Source organism: Strix aluco, chromosome 9, assembly GCF_031877795.1.
Source record: "Strix aluco isolate bStrAlu1 chromosome 9, bStrAlu1.hap1, whole genome shotgun sequence".
Lineage (NCBI taxonomy): Eukaryota > Metazoa > Chordata > Aves > Strigiformes > Strigidae > Strix > Strix aluco.
In genome coordinates this window covers 12989517-13010056 of record NC_133939.1, presented here as the reverse complement: position 1 = coordinate 13010056, position 20540 = coordinate 12989517, and the positions used below count along the sequence as shown (strand labels likewise).

Sequence of the window (20540 nt, the reverse complement as noted above, 5' to 3'; positions counted from 1 at the left end):
AGCACTGAGTCTGTCTCCTTATGAAGTCCCTTCAATGGCTCTATATTATAGCATATATCAAACTCTAGCTTCCAAGCCCTTCTCTGTATGTTAGCCTAGATCTTAAAGTGGCCTCCCTGTACGTTTCCATCTCTGAAGCCAAAATTTCACATATAATAAAGTCTCAATATCTACTTTATTTTCCTCTCTGTACTGTCCTCCATATTAACCTTATGTTTGCAATGCCCTCACTGAAACTTCTTTCAAGTCCATCATCTTTCTTTCTTTCAAATATTTAAAACCGCTTTTTTGTTGTATTTTCCCCCCAAAGTCATCCCTTTTTAGCTGAACTAATGAAAATTGAAGTATTTTTGAAAGTAAATGTGTTCAGTTAGAACAAAGGGTAACAGCTTACATGTTATTAGAAACTTGCATTCCATTGACATTCCAGTAGAGGCAAGTTTTTAATAACTAGGTGAGAGACTAGTGTGGAGTAGATTAGTAATTTCATGGGAAGTCCAGTGTGTGAAAGAGAAGCAGTCTGGGAGAGAGATCATCATACCCTCTTGTTCTGAGGTTTGAGAGTACCAGATATTCTAAAAATATTGTAGATAGAACAGAATTTTTCCTCCTTATCTAATATTTGTTAGTGTTTTCTCCTTGAAAAATTGGAGTATGAACCTATAGTGTTCTGTTGGTTATTAAAACCAGTAACAAAACAATGTTGACCTTGATAAAAATAAAATCACACTGAGCAAATATTTTCATGTTATCACTCTTTACTTGTTTATCTAAATTATTCTTAAATCTTTGAATCCTTGTCATCCCTTTTGAAACAACTTTGATAATTTACACAATTTTGCTGAAAAAATGTCACTTAGTGGACATTCCAACAATCTGAGTTTATAAATGCATATAGTGTGGATAATTGGTATGTGTTTAATACTACACTTTGGGAAATAGAATAATAAAGTTATGTTCGCTTACCACACAATATATCTACTGAACTTACATTTTGTTGTGTTTTAGTTTATCCTTGAATATGCTTTTTTCCCTCATTGCAATTTGATGAAACAAAGTAGTCACTTCTTTGCTATTAAGAGGACAAGGACAGAAAGTTTTAATACAAGAAAGTAAAGTAAATTAATGGTAGGCAATGCATAATTATACCATGCACACACTCCTTTTTTCATTTAATAGACAAGAATTAAATACAAGGCTTCATCACTGAGTGGGCTTCTCACTCTTCAGCCTGTTTTGCATTTTGTCATTTAATTGTAGTTAAACAATCTCCTAACCTAATGCAATGGGTTATGAATTTCATATTATTACAAATTCTGACTCTGTTAACAATTTTTTCTAGATGCACTTTATTTCCTTAGTTGTGTTTAGCTGTAATATTTATCATTACTTGACATAACTTGAAGGTAACAGCTTTCACCTTTTACAAGCAACAATAATAAGCTTTTGCTTATTGCTTCTATTTTGCCAGCATGTTTATGCTGATGAGAGGTCCAAGAAGGTTAGGAGGATTTTAAATGTAGTATTGATGTGTATATTTTATTAAGTAAGCACTGGAAAAGGTTCATATGTGTTAAGCTGGAAATCTACACAATATTCTGATGTTTGCTGCTATGCCAAATTTCTTCATCAGAAGGAAATTGCCCTGTGGGTATGCAAGGGTAGCCAAATCTTTTGCCTTGAAAATCATCTAATTGGATAGTGTGTCCAGTTGACAATATTTGATGAAGTGATTGTTGTCTGTTGCATATTGATAAATCCATAAACTTTTAATTTTTAGGGAGGATATGCGTATATTGACCCATGTGGGGGACAGGATTGTTCATTTTGTCGGTGCTTTCCAGAAAAAGGATCAAGAGTAAGTGATGATTATAACTTATGATATTACTGTTGTAAATACCATTCATTTTGTGCACATTGCTGTTCTTTAAAATCAATACAATAAATCAATATTCAGACATAAGTCTGAATATAGCAAACTAGCATAGTTCACTCACTGGTATGAAGTACAGCTATCATCAAAGGAAGTTAAGACTGTAAACAAGTTTGCTTGTAAATTAGGTTTGTAATAATCATGGTGCCTTTTTTTCTTACGGATTCTTTGAGATCAGTCTAGTAGTTAGACAAAGATCATTCTTAATATACATTAAGTTTAGAAATCTATGCTCATTTTCTACTAAGAGTTGGTTAAAAGGGAATGTCTATGCCATTTACTAGTTTTATGAGAACTTAGGCATTTCTTATTTACATTAGGTGATTCTTGAAAAGTTTGCAGACTTTTTATTTTACTAACTTAATGTACTAAGTATAAAAAAAATCTGAATTGTCTTTGCCTTATAAATAATTGTAAAATGTTAAATGAAGCCAAGGTATTTTCATATTATATACTAAAATTAGTAACTGTGCACATTGCTATTCGTTAATTGAAATATGGTCCAGTGATGACTAGTTTGTTATCTTGGCTGTTCTTTCTCAAAATACACATCTATGTAGTGATAGCAAACAATTGAAATGTCACATGAGAAGAGGATTTATTTAGATACATGCCCAGATTAGTGAACTGAAAAATTGTCAGTTAGTCATGGAAATTGTTTTCTTTCAAAGTATTAATGTTAAAGTTTAGGGTTAGAAAGCTTGAACATGATGGATCAGTTTTTAGAAGAGCTGCACACCCCATTTGTTTGTGTACAACCTGAGTCGTAGCAAAAGCAAGACACACCTTTTCCTTCCTGTGCTTGTGCAGTTAGCTGCATGCTTTGCTGTGTCATGATCACTGCCCTGGTGTCCTTGGATCCTGTCCTAATCCTCCAGGATTATGTCTATATGAAAGTCCCCCATGCTGTAGGATTTTCATAATAGGGGCCTAGGATGCGTCTATCTCTGTAACACTGTGTTAACAAAAGGGCATCCCAGGAAAAGTATTTTGACTAGCAGCATTGCAGTGTCTCTCAGCACTACTGAATAGACTGTTTTGGATACCAAAAACCAGATCTGAAGTGCCATTTCAAAACAACTGGCTTTGAAACTAGAATAAATTTCCCTGATTCTGGTTCTCTCTCAGTAGCCTGGAGGTTCTGAATTGCATGCCCATAATCCGTCAATAATAAATACTCACTGCAGTCATTATGGCTCTTTCCTAAGGTAAACTGAACTATGGTTGTTAGTTTTCTAAATACTTCTAAGGGTCTGGGCCTACATGGCAAATAGAAGTGTAATAAACATTTCAAAAAAACATTCAATGCCATTATGCAAATGTAAGTCTCAGAATTGTACCATTTTCTGAAATGGCTCTGAAACATGTATGCACACTGATGGATAAAGTCTGATTTCAGGCAATCATTTCTATTAATCAATATCCAAGAAATAGAAGTACTTATCAGACCCTACATAAAATATGGCTTAACTAAACACCACTTCAGATTTGCAAATATTTTCTGTACTAATGTATGATGATTAATTATTTACTATAGATTACTTTTTTTCATCCTACAATCCTGTCGATTTCTAAACTTTGCTGTGTTCTGCCTTTACACTCTGACACACTAACTTTGCTTTCCTAGCGTTTGTGGAGACTACCCATTACAAAATAAAAGATTTGTTTATCTTATTGTTAGCTTCCTAGAATGCAAAACATCTGCTTTATCTACTTTTCTGTCTGAATCCTGCTCCCAGGCTGGTTCCTTGGAGTTTTGTGTCTTCCTCAATCCTGCCTTTAAAGTGCAAGAAATAAATGATCATTGAAAGCCTCTGGCACTGTACAGTATGCAAGCCTAAAACTTCAGAACTGTACAGTTTATTAAATAATCCTTCTCTGTAAGGAAGTTGAGATAAGGGCAACAGTATACATTTGGTTGCCTGGCACCAGATTTTTCCCTTTTTCACTATTTAGCACAGGCTAGCTGTCAAAATTAAGGATGAGCTGGCCCCCTCACCAAATATATGCTGAAAGCACAAAAAGATTCTAGAAAACTCATGTACTCGCTGGCAAAAGGCAATGGAACAATAATCTCATCCAGACCAGCTGGAAAGCCAACCTTATAGCAGCCCTCAAAGTTAACAAGTCTTCATTCAGCTCTGTTTAACCAACTGCAGTAGCAGGGGCTTTTGCAGAAGCTGAACGAGAAAGGCAGCATCTGAGTGAGCTACATCAGTATATGTATTGAGTTACACCGATATACATAGACCAGTCCACCTATTTTTTATTTTTTGTTTATTTTTTAACCTCTTTTATCACAAGGAATCAGATGTAGGGTATTGTCTTCGTGATCTTCCATTGAATATGGTAATCTAAGACTTACAGAGGAGCAACAGCAAATTGTCTCATTATTGTACTGCTAAGGTATCATCTGTGTTAGAAACACACAAGGTCAGACCTATTATGAATTGATTAAACATGTTATTCAAACTCTTCCAAGAACTGCAACCAAATCCTTCATTAGACTAGCTGGAACATGACCATTCGTATGTTATTCTGAATCTTTGTTGTTGGCTGAACACTTCCAAATAGAGTTCCAGTTTCAATGGAAAGTTTCTGTTAACTTTTATCTCCCCTAAAAAGTGCACTGGGGGAGAAGCTATTTAGCAAAGGGCATTATTTGTAATACACCTGGTGGAATGCATAGGAATTATTATCCATAGGAAAGATGCTCATTGTATCATAATGTAGACTTTGCGCCCAGGTCCAACACCTTTGTGTCATAGGTCCAACTTAAAAGTGATAGTTTAACGTCTGAATAAGAACCTAAGCAGTTTGGTTCGCCCATTGCTAATAGTCACTTCCCTGCATCCTTCTCCACACACTAATGAAAATGAGATTTTTAGAGAAGTCAGAATATCCATCTGCCAATAAAGCAGCAGTTGTGTGGTTTCAAAGTTAAGGTGTGCCCATCTGATAAGGGTTTCATTTTGTCAGCAGACTGTGAGGAAACGACTGTTGCTAGATTCATTTGGGGCATTTTTGTTTACACATAAAACACTATGACAGGTATTTGATGACATCGCCATTTTACAGCTGCTAGGCTGTTGCCTTCCTTCTTAGACTTTCAGTGGAAGCATTGCACACTGGAAATTTAGCTTGTAAAGTGAACAAACAGGTTATTTCTATGTTTGGAGCAGACTTATAGTCAATCCATAACAAAGATTTCTACATTAATTAAGATAGAACAAAAGTCTTAGAGCTGAAATAAATCAGCTTTGTTTATTTGTAATTACCAGCGACAAGTGAAGCGTGTTCACATTTTGCACAACTAAAAGCATTGTAAGCTGTGTATGACATAACTGTAGCCCTTATCCGTAACATCTCTCCACTAAAATAGTAAAGAAATAGGGTCATGAGCGAATAGACACCTAAAATTAAACTCCTAAATATATTTAGGTTTATGAGTTAAGTAGAATGGCTCTCAGGAGCATAGTATACTCTGAAGTTTCCACAGGAAAGTAAGGCCTCAAACCTTGCCAATATGGTCTTTGGCATAATGACCTTTCTTTTTATCAATTTTTTTGAATACAGTTTAAGTATGATTAGTTAAAGCTATGGTTACCAGGGCAGTGTAAGAAAACTGCAGCTGACTGTGAAGGCAATGGGAATTAAGACTTTGCCTTTTAGTTGCCCATTTGAAAATCTTTTAAATGTCAACATAGAAAGCCTTCTTCATTGTAAGTGGACAAGATAATTGAGGTTTTAGCTAGAGAAAAGATGACCATGAGAGTAAGAAAAGGAAACTGCCATGGCCATACTTGAGCATATTGAAATTGGGCAAGTTGGAAGAAAAGTAGACACAAATAGCTGAACTTTAATTAATAGTTATATAAAACCAGTGTACTTATGCACTGGTTTTAGAAGAGCTTGCGTACCTGTTGGTTTTTATTTCTCTCAACCTTAGATAACTCTGTGCTATAAACAGATTTACTGTTTATACAGAACAGATTCGTTAGGAAGAAATCACTGTCTGAAAAACATTCTAGTCACTATTGCTAGTAGTATATCCCATTCTGATATCACTAAAGTTGTCCACTTCACAAGGAAAGTTCGACTTACGTTTAATTGGGATTACTGCCTTGTTGGAATTAGTTTTACATTATACTGTTTATCTCTTGATCTCATGTCACAACTCAAAAGGACTCTTTCTTCTGTAGGACACCATTAAAAATCTCTTTGCATATACTGTGTGCTACCATACGTATTCATTTAGGAACTATAGAACAGATGAATGAGGGGAGAAAATCATTAGTAAAAGTGTATGCACCAGTAAGCGTTTTACACGATTTTTAGTGCTAGCCCGGAACAACTTGAGACTTTCTCCTGCCTCTTCTTTCCCAGGCAAGATGTATGGTCTTCCAGTAGGCAGTAGCAGTTGATGCTTTTAATTAGAGGCAAACAACAACTTCATTATTTCAGATTTTTTGCCCCTCTTCCTCTTTAGTCTCCCATAAAGTCTGTGATTTTAATTTTCTCCCAATATGTCCAACATATAGTGAAACCTTTCCTCCATTTCCTCCTCTTTCTCTAACTTGGGAAGTTGGTTCCTTGATAACTCCTGCAGTGTTGTATCAGAGGCCTCTAAAAATGCTGGCTGCTGTAACAGAATTTGGATAGTTAAAAAATGTCTGCAGTTAGCACTGACCGATTGTAAACCTGTCCTGTGCCGACCCCGGAGTTTGATCCCATTCAATTCCTTTGGCTTTGTTTATAGAGTTAAGTAGATTTAGAAAGCAAGCGTCTATTCATGACCCAACCTGATCTAGCTTCTATGAGATCATGTGAAATGCCTGGAGCAAAGTGAATAATAAATATAACTCAGCAAGACTGATGTTCGTTCTTTTGCAGATGAAGCGAGTGGCCTATTTTCAAACTAGTGTAGGAGACAACCTAGCAAACAGAACTCTAAGAGGAAGGTCTCACTTTTTCTGGCACATGAGATGTAAGGAGTAAGCATTCACAGGAGATGTTAAGTCAGTTGGTTGTCACAGGTAAGTTAGAAAGTCAGGGCACTTGGGTAAGAATGGTGAAATTTAACACTATAGTAGGTCTGTCATTTGGCATCACTTCTCTTGCAACACCTGCCTAATAGATCTTGTGGGCTGTCACATCTCCCTAGTAGATCCTGTGGGTTAACTGAGTCTGATTTACAGCACAGTGTAAACATATTTAAGATTCACTAACTGGGAAATTGCAAATTCTGCCTGTTTTGGGGAGTAAGAGATATTTATTAAATTGCTTTTTTGCATGTCAATATGCAATGGCAGTCTGTCATTCACATGGAATATCCAGCACTTGCAATTGAATTTTCAAGCTGCATACTCAGGAAATGGATATGTAAAATCCAGCTATTTGATCTCAAATACATATGCTTAGTTGAATCCACTATCAGATGTATGCACACTAGCATCTGAGGAAACCCAGATCTCTCCTACTATTTGCCTCATATCTGTTGATCATTTTCCCCAGTATATTAGCTACGATACAGTTTTCAAATAGATTCCCAAGACCGGTTATACATTTCTATAGTATTTCTATTGCATTTCACTTACATTTGCTGAGAACCATAGAAAAACAGACCTAGAGAAACGAGACCCCTAAATCTATAGCTAAAGCAGACCACTTTTTCTGTAACTGGGCAGAGCAGCAGGCAGTTTCCTGGCTCCAGAAGTTAGGATTTGAACTGGTAGGGAATGGAGCCTGCTTACCAGAATGTGCAATAGGAACAGGATCACTCCATTCTCCTCACTGTAAGGTGTCTTTGAGGCTGTTCTTCATACACAGTGTCCAGCTACAGCATCTGTAAATTAACATTTTTCATATTTGACATGTTTCCAAATTTTTCAAAATTTGACATGTTTTCAAATTTTTGATCTTGTTCAATTATTCCTCTTTTTGTTCTTGAGCATCTTATTTCTGGTTCCCCAGTCCCACCATGCTAAAAATAGTGTTTTTCTCAGTTGCTGCAGATTGGCAAGCTTTTCCACATCAGGCAAGACAAAACTCTACAAAATCATTCTTTTTTCACTGAATCAACCAAAAATTGCTAATCAGTGACTTGTTTCAGTAAAACGAATCAGAGCAAAATTTAATTTTATTTTATTAGCTAATCTGATGTTAATTATTTGTGGTCTAAAATGCTCTATTTGCAGCTCTCTGCTTTCAACCATTCACAGTGTTTCTTAGAGTTTCAGTGTGAAATTCTTGTTCAAGTGTTTAACACAATAGTGACACCCACTGGCTTATTGGATACTTTTTCTTTTCATGATTCCACAAGGTTAAAACACAAAACAAAGTACACCATGAAAAACGTTTTCAGCACTTCACTGTGATTTGTTGTGCTTCAGTGAAGTATCACTGTGGATACTAAGCTGCATCATAGGTACTATGTTCCTGTGGCATACTGGATTATTGAAAAATATGATAAAAGAGCACAGAATTTTCTAGTCGCTTGCAGCATGATCCAGATTCTGAGAAAAGTCAAGCATTAAGAGTTACTATTGCATTTAATCAGCCCAAAATCTGACTATAAAAATGAAGTTATCTAATACTGAAAAGTCATTATGTGAACTGCTGTTTCTGAACAAACTGAGAGTAAAGTACATGCCATATACTAGTCTGACCCTCACACACTGTTTAACCCACAGTCACAGAAAAATTTGCTCTATTAAGGACAAGAGAGTGGATTTAATGCCAAGTTGTGTGCTTTCTCAGATTTATCTCATCTTGATAAAGTTAATATTTAGAAGGTTTATTTTGGAGCCTTGACTTACAGTGAAAATGGTTTTGGTCTCAGTCCTACACAGTTACAGTGGGGAGTGGAAACTTCCCAGAATAGACACTCCTACAAGCCCTTGAAGCTGTATTTTTGCTGTGGAATAGACCTGCTCTCCCAAAAGGGGAGAGGCCATGGGTGGAGCTTAGAGTAGCAGCAGATGCTCCCACCTTACTAAGCAAATTACAAAAGAAAACATCTGTCTGCAAATACCTTTGTGTGCACTCCCCAGACTGCTCTACTTTCCTCCCTTTCTCTGTCCTGCTCCTGGTAAAATGACAAAAACTGGTTACAAGCCAGAGTCCAGTGCAGAATGAAAAAGGGCACTATATTATTTGCCTACAATCTGATTCTGTGGAGTTGCTGGGCATTTTCATTTTTGTTCATGTGAACAGAAGGTAGATGCATTTCACATGTCACTGGTACATCCACATAGCCTGTAACACAGGGTACTGTCCTAATTGAAGGCAATAACTGGACTTCTTTTAATTTTCTCAATAATGAGAAGCAAGACAGAATTCACTCTAATAGCATGAACCAGGTTGTTTTTTTTTTTTCCAAATAAGACTCCTTTAAAACATTGTGCTTTCAGACAATTAGGTGCTCAGGGCACTCTCAAAATCAGGTACTCTTTGGTGTCTCAGGCAACCAAAAAAAGTAATTCCAAATAACCTTGGCCATTGCCTTTTCCAAACAGCATTAAATGCTTTGCTGCATGATTCTGAAGTATTTGCAGTCTTAGTCTTAGGAAGCATACTTAATTAAAAAAAATATTGTCTTGTTTTGTCAAAAGTCAGTTTCTTACCGCAGATCAAGCCCAGGATAAGCTAAAATAACAGACCGTAGTCTTGGCATGGGTAGTTCCTGACCTAGACAATTAACAAGGCATTGAAATCCTAAAGGAATTTATTGGCATCAGATGGCAGAGCAGGCATAATATTCTGTCCATTTTAACTGAGCTAATTTGTCATTTCCACATAAGCATGACTACCTTCATCCTCTTTATTTGTACTGTAATGCTGTGGTAGTCACATTGGATGGGCACAAATAATAGATGTGATAATAGATGTTATGACATGGTATCAGTTTGGTCTTAACAAAGCTCCCAGTCATTATCAGTCTTTGAGCTGAAAAAAAGAGAGACAATCCACCAGCTTCACATGGCATGCTAAAGTTGTATCAGCTGTCAAACCTATTGTGAATTCTAGATTCAGTGACTCTGTTTTATGGCTTCACTACCTCCTACTGAAGACATAAACCATGGAGTCAATTAAATTCACAGGTTAGCAACTAACGAAGACGTTTTATAAGCCTAAAGGACTACATGACCTGGAAGTGTTTATTGGTTCATTATGACAAATAATTACCACAGAATTCATACAGTGTCTCAGCTCTTTTCTGAGTACTATCCAAATCATGTTTCTTCAACTGTCCAAAGGATATAACATGATTTGAAAATTTTATCTTTCAATTCTTAAACACAGAGCCTATACACTATGAATGAAAAATATTAAAGTTGCTGCAGAAACTTATTGTCAACAAAATGCATTGTTAAGACAAAGGCATTAGAGCATTAGCGAGAAATATCTTATGTGGGCATTTTTCCTGCTGATGAATGTTGCATTTTGCATGGTAACAGCTAGTTCAGTGTACTAAAAAAACATACCACTTCCAGTAGAGTGAATGCTTCAAACAGTTGTATTTTACTGTATTAATAGTCCCATTCATTTCACTTTTCTTATACTCAAAATTATGCTTTAATTAAAATGGTTGTCTAGACTTTTTTTTATCAGATATTTAAAGAGTGTAATAGCTGCTTTAAGAGTACTTCAATGAATAAATTCAGTTTTATAACAGAGGATGTGCAAGGTACTGCCAGTAAACAGGCTGCAATTGTTCATGCAAGCAAATACTCAAATTAAACACCCAGAATCCTGACTGTCCATTCATTGTTAACAAGGATGCAGAATCAGCAGATTTTAATACTGGTAGCCCTTAATTTGCATGATAATTTACACTGCTCAAATTATGGTATCAAGAAAATGGTAACTGTTGCTGAAGACAACATACTGATTCTGCCCTGGAATTTCTGCCAGTGACTCCACTGGAAGCAGGATCAAGGTTTAAGTGAGAGGAGCCAGTAAAGACAAATAGAACATGAGTCGTATGAGGATACCTTTTCAGGTAGTCCTTATTTATAAGTGTAGGACATCTTTTCCTAGCCTCTGGACTAAATTCCTGTCTGTAGCTTCAGGGCCAGTGGTGATCCAGTCCTGCTTCCAGTACAGCATAAGCCTATAGTGTGTTCCTGTTCCAAGCATGTAGTAAGTTACCTCCTCTTTACTCTTTCTTTGCTGATTTGATTGGATGAAGCATACCATACATTTCTTCACTTCATGTCCAACTGTCCAATCACACTGATTTTATTAACATATTTAAAAGACAAATAGAGAATAAAGAAAAAGAAAAAGAGGTTTAGGTCCCTGCTTGCAATTTACAGGATAAGATTTTTTCCAGACAGATTCAGTCTGTTGAAATGTTTGCACTGAGAAGCAAGCAATTCAGTTCTGTTGCTTCAACACAATTTGACCCCTGAAGCCAACATACCTGCTTACAATCACCTTTGATTTCTGATATTTTGTTTTCCTTCATTCATAGAAATAAATGTATGGTCTGTCATTTCTGTGAATGGAGATTGTACCGATATATCCTTTACTGCCCTCAAGTGGTCTTAGAGCCATATGCTTTTCTTGGGAATGCATGGGGCTCCATTTTGCTCTCTTTAATAATGTGGTATAGTTGATTGATGAATTCTGAAAAGAAAGCAAAACACTCTTCAGTTGGGAAACAAAACAAGTTATACCTAAACAAAGATGATGATACAGAATGAAAAGGATGAGTAAGAGAAGTAAAGACCTGTAAATACATAGATTTTGTAGGGTGAAACTGTAGACAGCTCACATGTGAAGTCTGATTAGAAAGCTTGCTTTATTCAGCACTTTGAATCTGCCATTTAATAGATGTTTAGCAGCACAGAACAAAAACTGCAACAAATCCAAAACAACTCCACACCAGTGCTATAGACTGAAAAATCCAGTTGGCATAAGTAGTATTTTTACTTTAGGAGAATATATATTATCTTGGGAAAGTCAGTAGAAATCCATGGAGATGGTGTGTATGGTACTGTAGGTATAGATACTCAGTTCAGAGCTATTTACAGATAAATGACATTCTGCAACCTCCCAAATAATTTTAACACAATCTATTAAAATTGATACTTTCTGTAAATATGTTGGCTAATAACTATAATTTTTTCTGCAGGAAACTTCACAACTTTTAAATATGGCATTAAGATCTGAGAGTAAGGATGGAAGATATGTGAGCTAGAAAAACTCAAGATAATTAGCGCATAGTGTGACTTAAAGAGGGAACTCCCCTGGTTTGTTCTAAATGTGTACAAAGTCCCTTTAGCTAAAATGAGCCATCACTTCTGTGGTGGCAAAAATACGATGCACAGTGGAATTTTATACTTGCAGAAGCTGATACTCACATTGGTAGAGCCAGGAAGACTTGCAGTTTATCCCAGGTGTCTCAGAGAGGTGGTGCTGGAGACCTCATGAAGGTGGAAAAAAATTGTCACCTTAAGCAAGTTGTTAAATTTGAAGGTCTTGTTCCTATAGCATCTAGTGGATGGATCAGATCTGCAGGCTGTACAGCAAGCTGTTTTGAATCATGAGTATGTATACACTGTAAGCCTTGTTTTATCCATACAGTCATCTCCACAATGCTGCCTGCTGCGAGGCTGACAGCAGTAGTCATTCATTTCTTTGGACTCTTTTCAGGGTCAGCCTGGTGAGCTGGGAGCTCAAGGTCGGATTGGGTCCTTGGGATCTACAGGACCAGCTGGTCTGCCAGGGGAAAAAGGACAGAGAGGTGAGAATGGGCAGCCTGGGCCAGCTGGAGAAAAAGGTGATAAGGTAGGAAACACCATAGACAGCTCTTTTAGGTGTATACACTATGTAATGTTAAATATTGGCAAATGAAACAGAATCTGAATGATCAAAAAGCATTTGCCAAACTATACTCTTGCTCACACAAAATTCTCATTGAAATTAAATCAAGCTTTCTTGAAAAAATGTTTCAGGGGATTTTTGCTGTGGATTGCAAAATTAGAATTGTCAGAAGACATAAAATACAATGAAACAGACCCAGTCCCTCATTGCTATATACCATGTCATCCTCCTTAACCTCAGAGGGCTGCGGGAGGAACATGGAGCAGGAGGGAGGACTATGGTGCTTTTAAAAGCGCTGTACACTAAAGAGAATTTTATTACCACTTAGGGAGTATAAATTGCCATTCAGGTCCATATCTTTCATAGTTATACAATCCCTGTGCTTGGCTCTTGGTACTTTGTATTAGATTTAATGGTCTAATTCCAGTGATCTCGGCAGATGACAGAATCAAGCACACCTGAAATGTAAGCACTCTAAATAGAAATTGTGCTGCTGGTATTATCAAAACAGGAGCAGGGTTGTGAAATTACATACAGAATTATTTTATAAATTATAGGCAACTTCCCCTTCTCTGTCATCTTATAATCTCTGGAAAATGAATGAGTATGAGAGTTAGACATTTGTCCTGTACTGTACTATCTGTTACATGGGTAGCTATTGGCACTAGTCTCCTGCTAAGCCCATATAACTTTTTTTAGATATTTATTTCTGACAATTACAGCTTTTGATTCATATTTCAGACAAGACTGTTTCTTATTTCTTGCTATATAGTATCACATATTATTGTTTTTCATTCTTTTTAAGAGTTAGTGACCTCAGCAACTTTGTTTTTTCATGTCACCTGTTTTTAGGGCCCCACTGGAGTCCCAGGATTTCCTGGTTTAGATGGTGTTCCTGTACGTATTGAATGAATATTGCTTTATAAAAATTACAGTTTCTATAAAGTCATAGCAAGTCCTCTAACAGAATAGTACACTCAATACATTGTTTGGCTTTGTACCTATTGCTGTCATGTCACCAACAGAATTACATATTTTGTAAAAATGTAAAACAGTCAGGTTAACTTCAACTATGTTTACTATTGATAACAAACTTCACAAATTCCCAGTGGGGTAAGTACAAAATTTTCACGCAGGAGTGGGGCAGTGAAGATAGAGACTAGCCCATGTCTATGAAGCATGTGTCAGTGCTAGGATTAAAAGCAACGAGTTTGTTTCCTCAGGCTCTGTAGCAGGCTGTAGGCTGCTTGTTGCATTCTTAACATCTCTGAAAGTATCTGAAATGATGTACTGTTTTCTGTTCAAATGTTTTGGTTTTTGCTTGTAGTCCTTTTGCAGGAAAAATAAGCAACCACTCAGTCCAGTAATTTTAACCTGAACAGGGACTGAAGAATGAAAGTGGGTCCTAAACATATCTTTATAAGCATGTGATTATATATTTTTCTGAATGTCTTCTTCAGTGTGGAAATGGGTGTGGTAAAAGAAAGATAGTATCTCTTAGATACAGTATTTTGAAAAATTGTGTTTATTAGAACTGAATTCCTATGCTGTTACTAGTTTCATATGGATCAAACAAAGTTAAAATGTTGAATTTTGAAAGTGAAAACAGAATCAGAAATGGAGTGGGTGTCTTAGCATCTGCTTGTCAGCTGTCCGCACTTGACAATGGGACTCGTATACTGTAGAGGTCACAAAGCCAAAATTTAGCAAAAAAAGAAGTGCTCCCAAGACATGTATATGTTAATTAAAAAAAAAACAGTGTCCACAAATTGGGATGAAGAACCTTAAAGATAGGAAGAAGGCAAAATTGACAAAAACATTTCAGGCAGATGGCCAGGATACTTTCCTGGTGGTTTTTCAGAACTGAAAAAACACCAATAATTTGGGTCAAAATTAGTATTTGTTCCTTACAAAAATGTTTAATTCTGTGAAAATAATTTTTCCTCCAATGTAAAGATCATTCCAAGGGAAATCTCATGGTTTCTATTGCCTAGTGTTTTAATTTGCAGTAGAAGTACCCCCTATCTGGACATTAGTTAATTCTTGCTAGGCTAGAAAATTATTTCCTCAGTTCTTTAATGTATGGTCATAATCTCTGCAATTACTGTGTGCTTGAGTCAACCTGTGTCCTGTTTTTCCTTGTTTTATCCTATCAATTAAAAAACATGAGGCTGCTTGAGATTACTTTTGTGTATTTCTTCAGCTTTTCTTTACAGCCTCAAGAAAGATTACAGCTAGAGGGCTAGAGTCTGCCTTCTCTGAGAAGAGAGCACATTACTTTTTGACTCAAGTGAGAGCTTGGTCCAGCCCTCTTAACCAGTGCTGTCCCTGTTATATTTGCTATGCATCAAAGAAAAAGATAGGAAATGCCAGTTGTTATTACCAAAAGAAATTCTACTGATCACAATAGAAGACATTCCTAATGCAGAGTATGAAGCTGGGACCACTGTGAGATGTCCTCTGTTTCAGATCTGAGATACTTGTTTCTGAACTGTTCTGTTAATTTAAAAAGTAACTCCCTATTTATCATGGTGTATCTTTAATAAATATTAAACTGTCTTTCAGGGATTACCAGGAAGTGAAGGACCCAGGGGCAAGCATGGTTTAGATGGCTGCAATGGCTCAAGAGGAGATCCAGGATTTCCAGGCGAACACGGTTATATTGGACCAAGAGGTCCTTACGTACGTGAAGGGCATTCCTACTGTCTGTCAATACTGTATATGTACATTTCCCCTCCAAACTAAAAGCTCTTAAAATGAAAGGATTTTTAGATTAGGCACTAGCCTTACACTGCACAATGAATTTCCAGGCATTCTTACACAGGTTAATGGGAGTGAAGGACACTTGGTGCCTTAACAGATTAAGTTTAAGGTTGAATGTGAAATAAGTTCCTATATCCTTGAATTATGCATGCCTACCTTGAGAGTGAAATTCTGCTCTGTTTCCCCAGTATGTAACCCCACCAAAGCTAATGCCATTTCCTGGAAGTACAACTGAGAAGGAATAGTTTGAAACCATCATACCATTTATCAATACTTGAAATTTCTTAAAAGCCTTAATAGTAGGGACATACATGAGATGAATTAGCAATAAGTGGAAGCTTCAGCAAGGCTAAGGCCTGTACACTTAAAGATTTTTAGTGGTTGATCACACAAGTGTATTAGTAGGTCTCTTCCAAAATCATGCTCTTACAGTTTCATGTGCCACTTCTTACACATACCTATTCATGACTGCTCTGTGCACACCTCATCTTTCCTGACTGTTTATTTGTATATGTAGAGATTAGTTCACTTAAAATGTTTAAAATTAACTTTTGCTGTTGAAGTGGAAAGCATTTTAAAATTGTTTAAATAGTTGTGTTAGCAGTGCTCTTTTAATGAAGATAAAGCACAGATTCATGTCAGTAAGGAGTATAAATTACTGTAGTTCCAAAGAAATTTTGCTTAACAGATCTAGTCCCCAGTTTCTGACTTTTCCTGGAAACCAGTTTTAGTTGTGAAACATTAATACCTGATTAGTTGGTCTGAGAGCTTCTCTGACATTTTCTAGACAAAACAATAAAACCAACTGCAATTTACATGAAAAGACAAATGTGTTTAGTAGGAGCTAAATAAGATGCTGATTCAGCCATAGGGAATCAAAAAAATGTGCAGTGGGTGCCAGAGTGAAAAGATGTTATCAAAAATAAAGCAATTAGAAAAAACCCACAGTTTCAGTCTTGGGCCTGTAATAAATGCTGTGAAATACACAAACTGATAAAAAACTTGATAACCTCATTTGTTACACCTCTCAAAGTAACCCATTAACCCTCCAAATGGTAAAATGACCTCTGCTCAAACTGTAATTTTACCTGTATTCTCTTATTATGGCTTTCAAAATAGAGTTTTCCCATTTATAATTAGCCAGATGACAAAAAGGAAGAATGAGACATGGGCCAAATTACAGTATAAATTCTTCCAATTCCAGGAGCATGCTCTTTGGCAGGCCTAGAAAAGTATTTGCAACCTACAAAGAATGGGAGACACAATAGGCATGTAGGCTTGCATATGCACAGTAAAATTCCAGTGCAAATTAATTTAGCTACCCAGAAAAACAAGACATAGTAACCATATTTGCTTTTGTACAAGAATGCTATTCCAGCCTCTCTATGCAGATTGCCTATTTTAAAATCAATTTGTTGCAGCATGTACCAACTTGACTATGTATTACAGCTAACATTTTTAGGTTATTTATAACATTGTCCAGTATAATGTTATTTAACACTATGTACATATTCATCAGCTTTACTTCTTTTACCTTGTAGAATCTATACATTTACCTCACCAATAAATTGGATAAGAAAGTAGTTTCTATTTGTAAGCCCTTACCTAAGTCATGTAGAAGGTAACAAACTGAATCTAATAAAGTTGTTTTATTACACAAGAGATCACATGTAAAATAACCAAAGACAAATATAACTTTTGATGTGTTTAATGTGTTCCCTAGCAGCTGTTGTTTGATCTGTAAAATCTGCATCCAGTCTACTGTAGCTATATCCAGCTGCAGACAGCTGTAACTCTTCTTTTAATTGTACCATTCCAGAGATAAGTACTTTCCCTGTTTCGTTCTGACTTCAGGATTTGAGTAGCCAGTGTATATCAGGAAACCAGTACAGTTTTAAAGTAATTAAATTCTATGAAAAATGGTATATCCCATTTTATTGAAATGAATAGTGGTTAACTTAGTTAAATTATATCCAGCACATTTGGATTTCAAATGAGAAAACTTCAGAAATAATGTCTTAATATATTTGTTCTTCAGATATGTACATATCATGCTCTTAACAGTCAATTGAACATTACAACCGAATTTTACAAAAGCAGTCAACTGTTCCTACTAAATCAGATTGAGGTTTTGAGGGTTCTAAGGTTGGCAAAGTTTTACAAAGGACTCCCCAATGAGTACCATGGGAACTTAGTTTTTAAAAATACAGGGCCTTTAGGCATCAGAATTATTTTTTTTAATGGGCTGTGAAACATATTTCCTAAGGATGGAAATGTTGAAGATTATGCATGTAACACAGTCCATACTTTCAGCTTTTTAACTGTATGCAGAATCCCACTACATATTCTTCTAAATCACAGCATGAACTTTTGGAGAAGGCAGACTGCTGATACTTAAAGCCACTGCCTCACTGAAAGAAAAGGTAGGCATATTGACAGACTTGATACTAAAGGCAAGATTTGTGAAGATTGTAGAATATTGAAGTACCCAAGAGCTAAGGAGCATGTAATACAGCAGGAGACCAGAAGCTGTGAGGAGCTGTTTTGCTCAACTGTGCAGAAGACAATTTTACTCGTAAGGGTCTTGTTAGGCAAAAGAACTCCAAAATGCGCATGCAGTGATGGTGGTTCTAGTGGATTACCTAGTGATGTATGGGCACCAGAAAAGCACAGCCTGAGAAATTATCATTCAATTACCATATAAATGGAGGGTGTCAGTAAGTGGATCATGTTTTAAAAGACTTCTTTTCTTTAAAGGGAAATCCAGGGCAAAAAGGAGAAAAAGGAAGTGCAGTGTATGTGTCACATTTTGAAAGAGGACCTCCAGTAAGTATCTGACTGTGAAAAAAATCATATCTTGTAGGAAAACATGTATGGCAAATGTAATTGTCCTCATAACTCCTTGCTGTTTAATAAAGCTTGGTGCAAAACAAAAAAGATTAAAAGCAAATATACAACTGGAACAGATAGTTTGTGATCTTAATAGCTATAAAGTTAGAAAATACCCACAACAAAGCTTGTAATGATTTATTTGCTAAATGACTGTCATTACAGGGAGACAGAGGTGATCCTGGACCCCCCGGCATGCCTGTAAGTACAGTCAGTGGGTTCTGAGCTTTCAAATTTTCCTTCTTAGTACAGTAAAGAAATACTGGGTTTTCTCCCTGCCTGCCTTAAATAGCAAAATTCCAGAATAAAGTCTAACAAACATCGAGTCCCTATAGTGTGCCTCCGTGACCAGTTCATGCTGGCTGAAGAGGAGCAGAAACAGACCATACCCACCTGCATTAGTTGTGCATTGAGCATCTGTCACCCTGGTGCTCACAGTTTGCAGAATATTTTCTCCATGAAATGCAAGATACATAGAGATGTGACACCTTCTTCAACAGTATCTGGTGGATCTCCCAAGAACATGTAGCATGCTACTGTAGTTTGGCCATAAAAACATGAGAAGAGGGTGTTTAGTTTTGTTGCTGACTTACACTCTTAATGGCTTTGGGTTCCTCTTTTCCCCTTCAAAAAAGTATTAATTGATGAACTGTATCAAGTGTCCACACTGTAGCACAATTACTGACAAATCATTCTTTCAATCCATTAATAACATATAACTGTGCACTCTCTGGTATCTGTACAGTATTATCCAGAAACGTGCTGAGCTGCTCTAGTGACAGTGAGCTTTCAGGTACGGTATAAGTTTCAGGTTATGGGTGGAATGCAGTGGCCAGTAGACTGAGTTCAAGTGATGCAGGCATTTTGGAGGGACTAGTTCTGTGGAGAAAAGGGTAAGCTCGTGGTATTTTTACAACCAGACCTTTTGCCATCTTTTCCAGGGACCTAGAGGGTCAAGAGGTACAACGGGCCCATCTGGATACCCAGGCCAACCAGGCTTGCCTGTAAGATCACCAGTTATACAGCCTTGCATTTTCAGGATATGCATAAATTCTGGTCTTCCAATTTTAGAACTTTCCTTAATGTAAATCAAAGCCTATAAATCATTTTTGAGGCAGATGATAAAAAGAGAGATTTTGTCTTACCTTGTGAGTTTGGAAGTTCAGGAATTGGAGCATATTTTCCTTCCCATGCCTGCCTGAACACATTTCATCCTGGCAGTCTGTGGTCATCGAGGAATGCCAGGATGACCTGTGGAGGGAAGCCAGAGTTCAGCCCTCCCAAAAGCAGTGACCAGGTAAATTGCAAAAGTAAAAATTAAAAAAGTAAAAAGTAAATTGCACTTTGGGGTAGGCGCATCCCGGGAAGAAATTCTTCCTCTAGGTGCTACTGGACAGAGGATGTAATTTTCAAAGCAAAGCTGTCTCTAAATCAGACATACTAACTTGTCTTCATTCTCTTTTAAAGGGTATTCCAGGTTACCCTGGCTTGCCAGGTGAACAGGTAGGCAATGACTTTTCCTGAAGTTGTTAGTGAAATAATAGAGTATTTTATACAAATATTTGGAAAGTCCCTTATGGTTATTTATTACCCAGTTTTTCAAAGGAGTTACTTGATTAGATTCTAATGTCAGCATTTTCTGATTATCTTCAAACTGTGTACATTTTTTGTCAACTAGGGAAATCCAGGTATTGGAGTGGATGGACAAAAGGGGGAGCCGGTAAGAAAACAAATATTATTAAAGAAAACGGATATTATTAAATATATTATTGCTGCAGAATTAGGAGTATAATAGAGTCTTGTTGGTTCCCTGGAACCCATTAATTTGTGGCTGTGTGGTCCCACTAATCACGTTAGAATGGAAGTAGTAATATAAGTTACTTAATTAATTCTGTGCAGAAGCGATTCCCCTTCAGTGAGCTGCATACAGGAATCAAGCATATTCTGGAGGTTTTGAAAAGCAATAATCAGTATGTTAGTTAGCATTTACGTAGCAATTACCTTCTGTACAGACACTGCCTAAGCAATCACAACAGTACCCTTCAGTAACAGTGGCTGTACCAGGTAAGTCACTGAATCTCATCTCTGGCTGTATCTAGCAACAGATGCCAAGGAAGGGGTG

At 36.7% G+C, this 20540-nt stretch overlaps 1 protein-coding gene and 1 long non-coding RNA gene across 4 annotated transcripts in view; one reads left to right on the top strand and one right to left on the bottom strand.

Moving 5' to 3' along the window:
• Positions 1-20540, top strand: part of COL4A4 (collagen type IV alpha 4 chain) — a 77730-nt gene that overhangs the window by 8605 nt on the left and 48585 nt on the right. For 2 of the 3 annotated variants that reach the window (XM_074833725.1, XM_074833727.1), the window contains 9 exons: positions 1781-1858; positions 12596-12730; positions 13619-13663; positions 15332-15448; positions 18287-18355; positions 18584-18619; positions 19360-19422; positions 19886-19921; positions 20097-20138. In XM_074833725.1, the coding sequence (XP_074689826.1) occupies positions 1781-1858; positions 12596-12730; positions 13619-13663; positions 15332-15448; positions 18287-18355; positions 18584-18619; positions 19360-19422; positions 19886-19921; positions 20097-20138 (621 nt within the window). The remainder of the gene's footprint in view (positions 1-1780; positions 1859-12595; positions 12731-13618; positions 13664-15331; positions 15449-18286; positions 18356-18583; positions 18620-19359; positions 19423-19885; positions 19922-20096; positions 20139-20540) is intronic. The other variant, XM_074833728.1, reaches the window with a different exon arrangement.
• On the bottom strand, positions 995-12424 carry LOC141927055 (uncharacterized). Its single transcript, XR_012624283.1, has 4 exons — positions 12304-12424; positions 11361-11566; positions 7687-7778; positions 995-1072 (listed from the first exon to the last, which is right to left on the bottom strand). It is a non-coding gene; the product is annotated as an uncharacterized LOC141927055 (long non-coding RNA).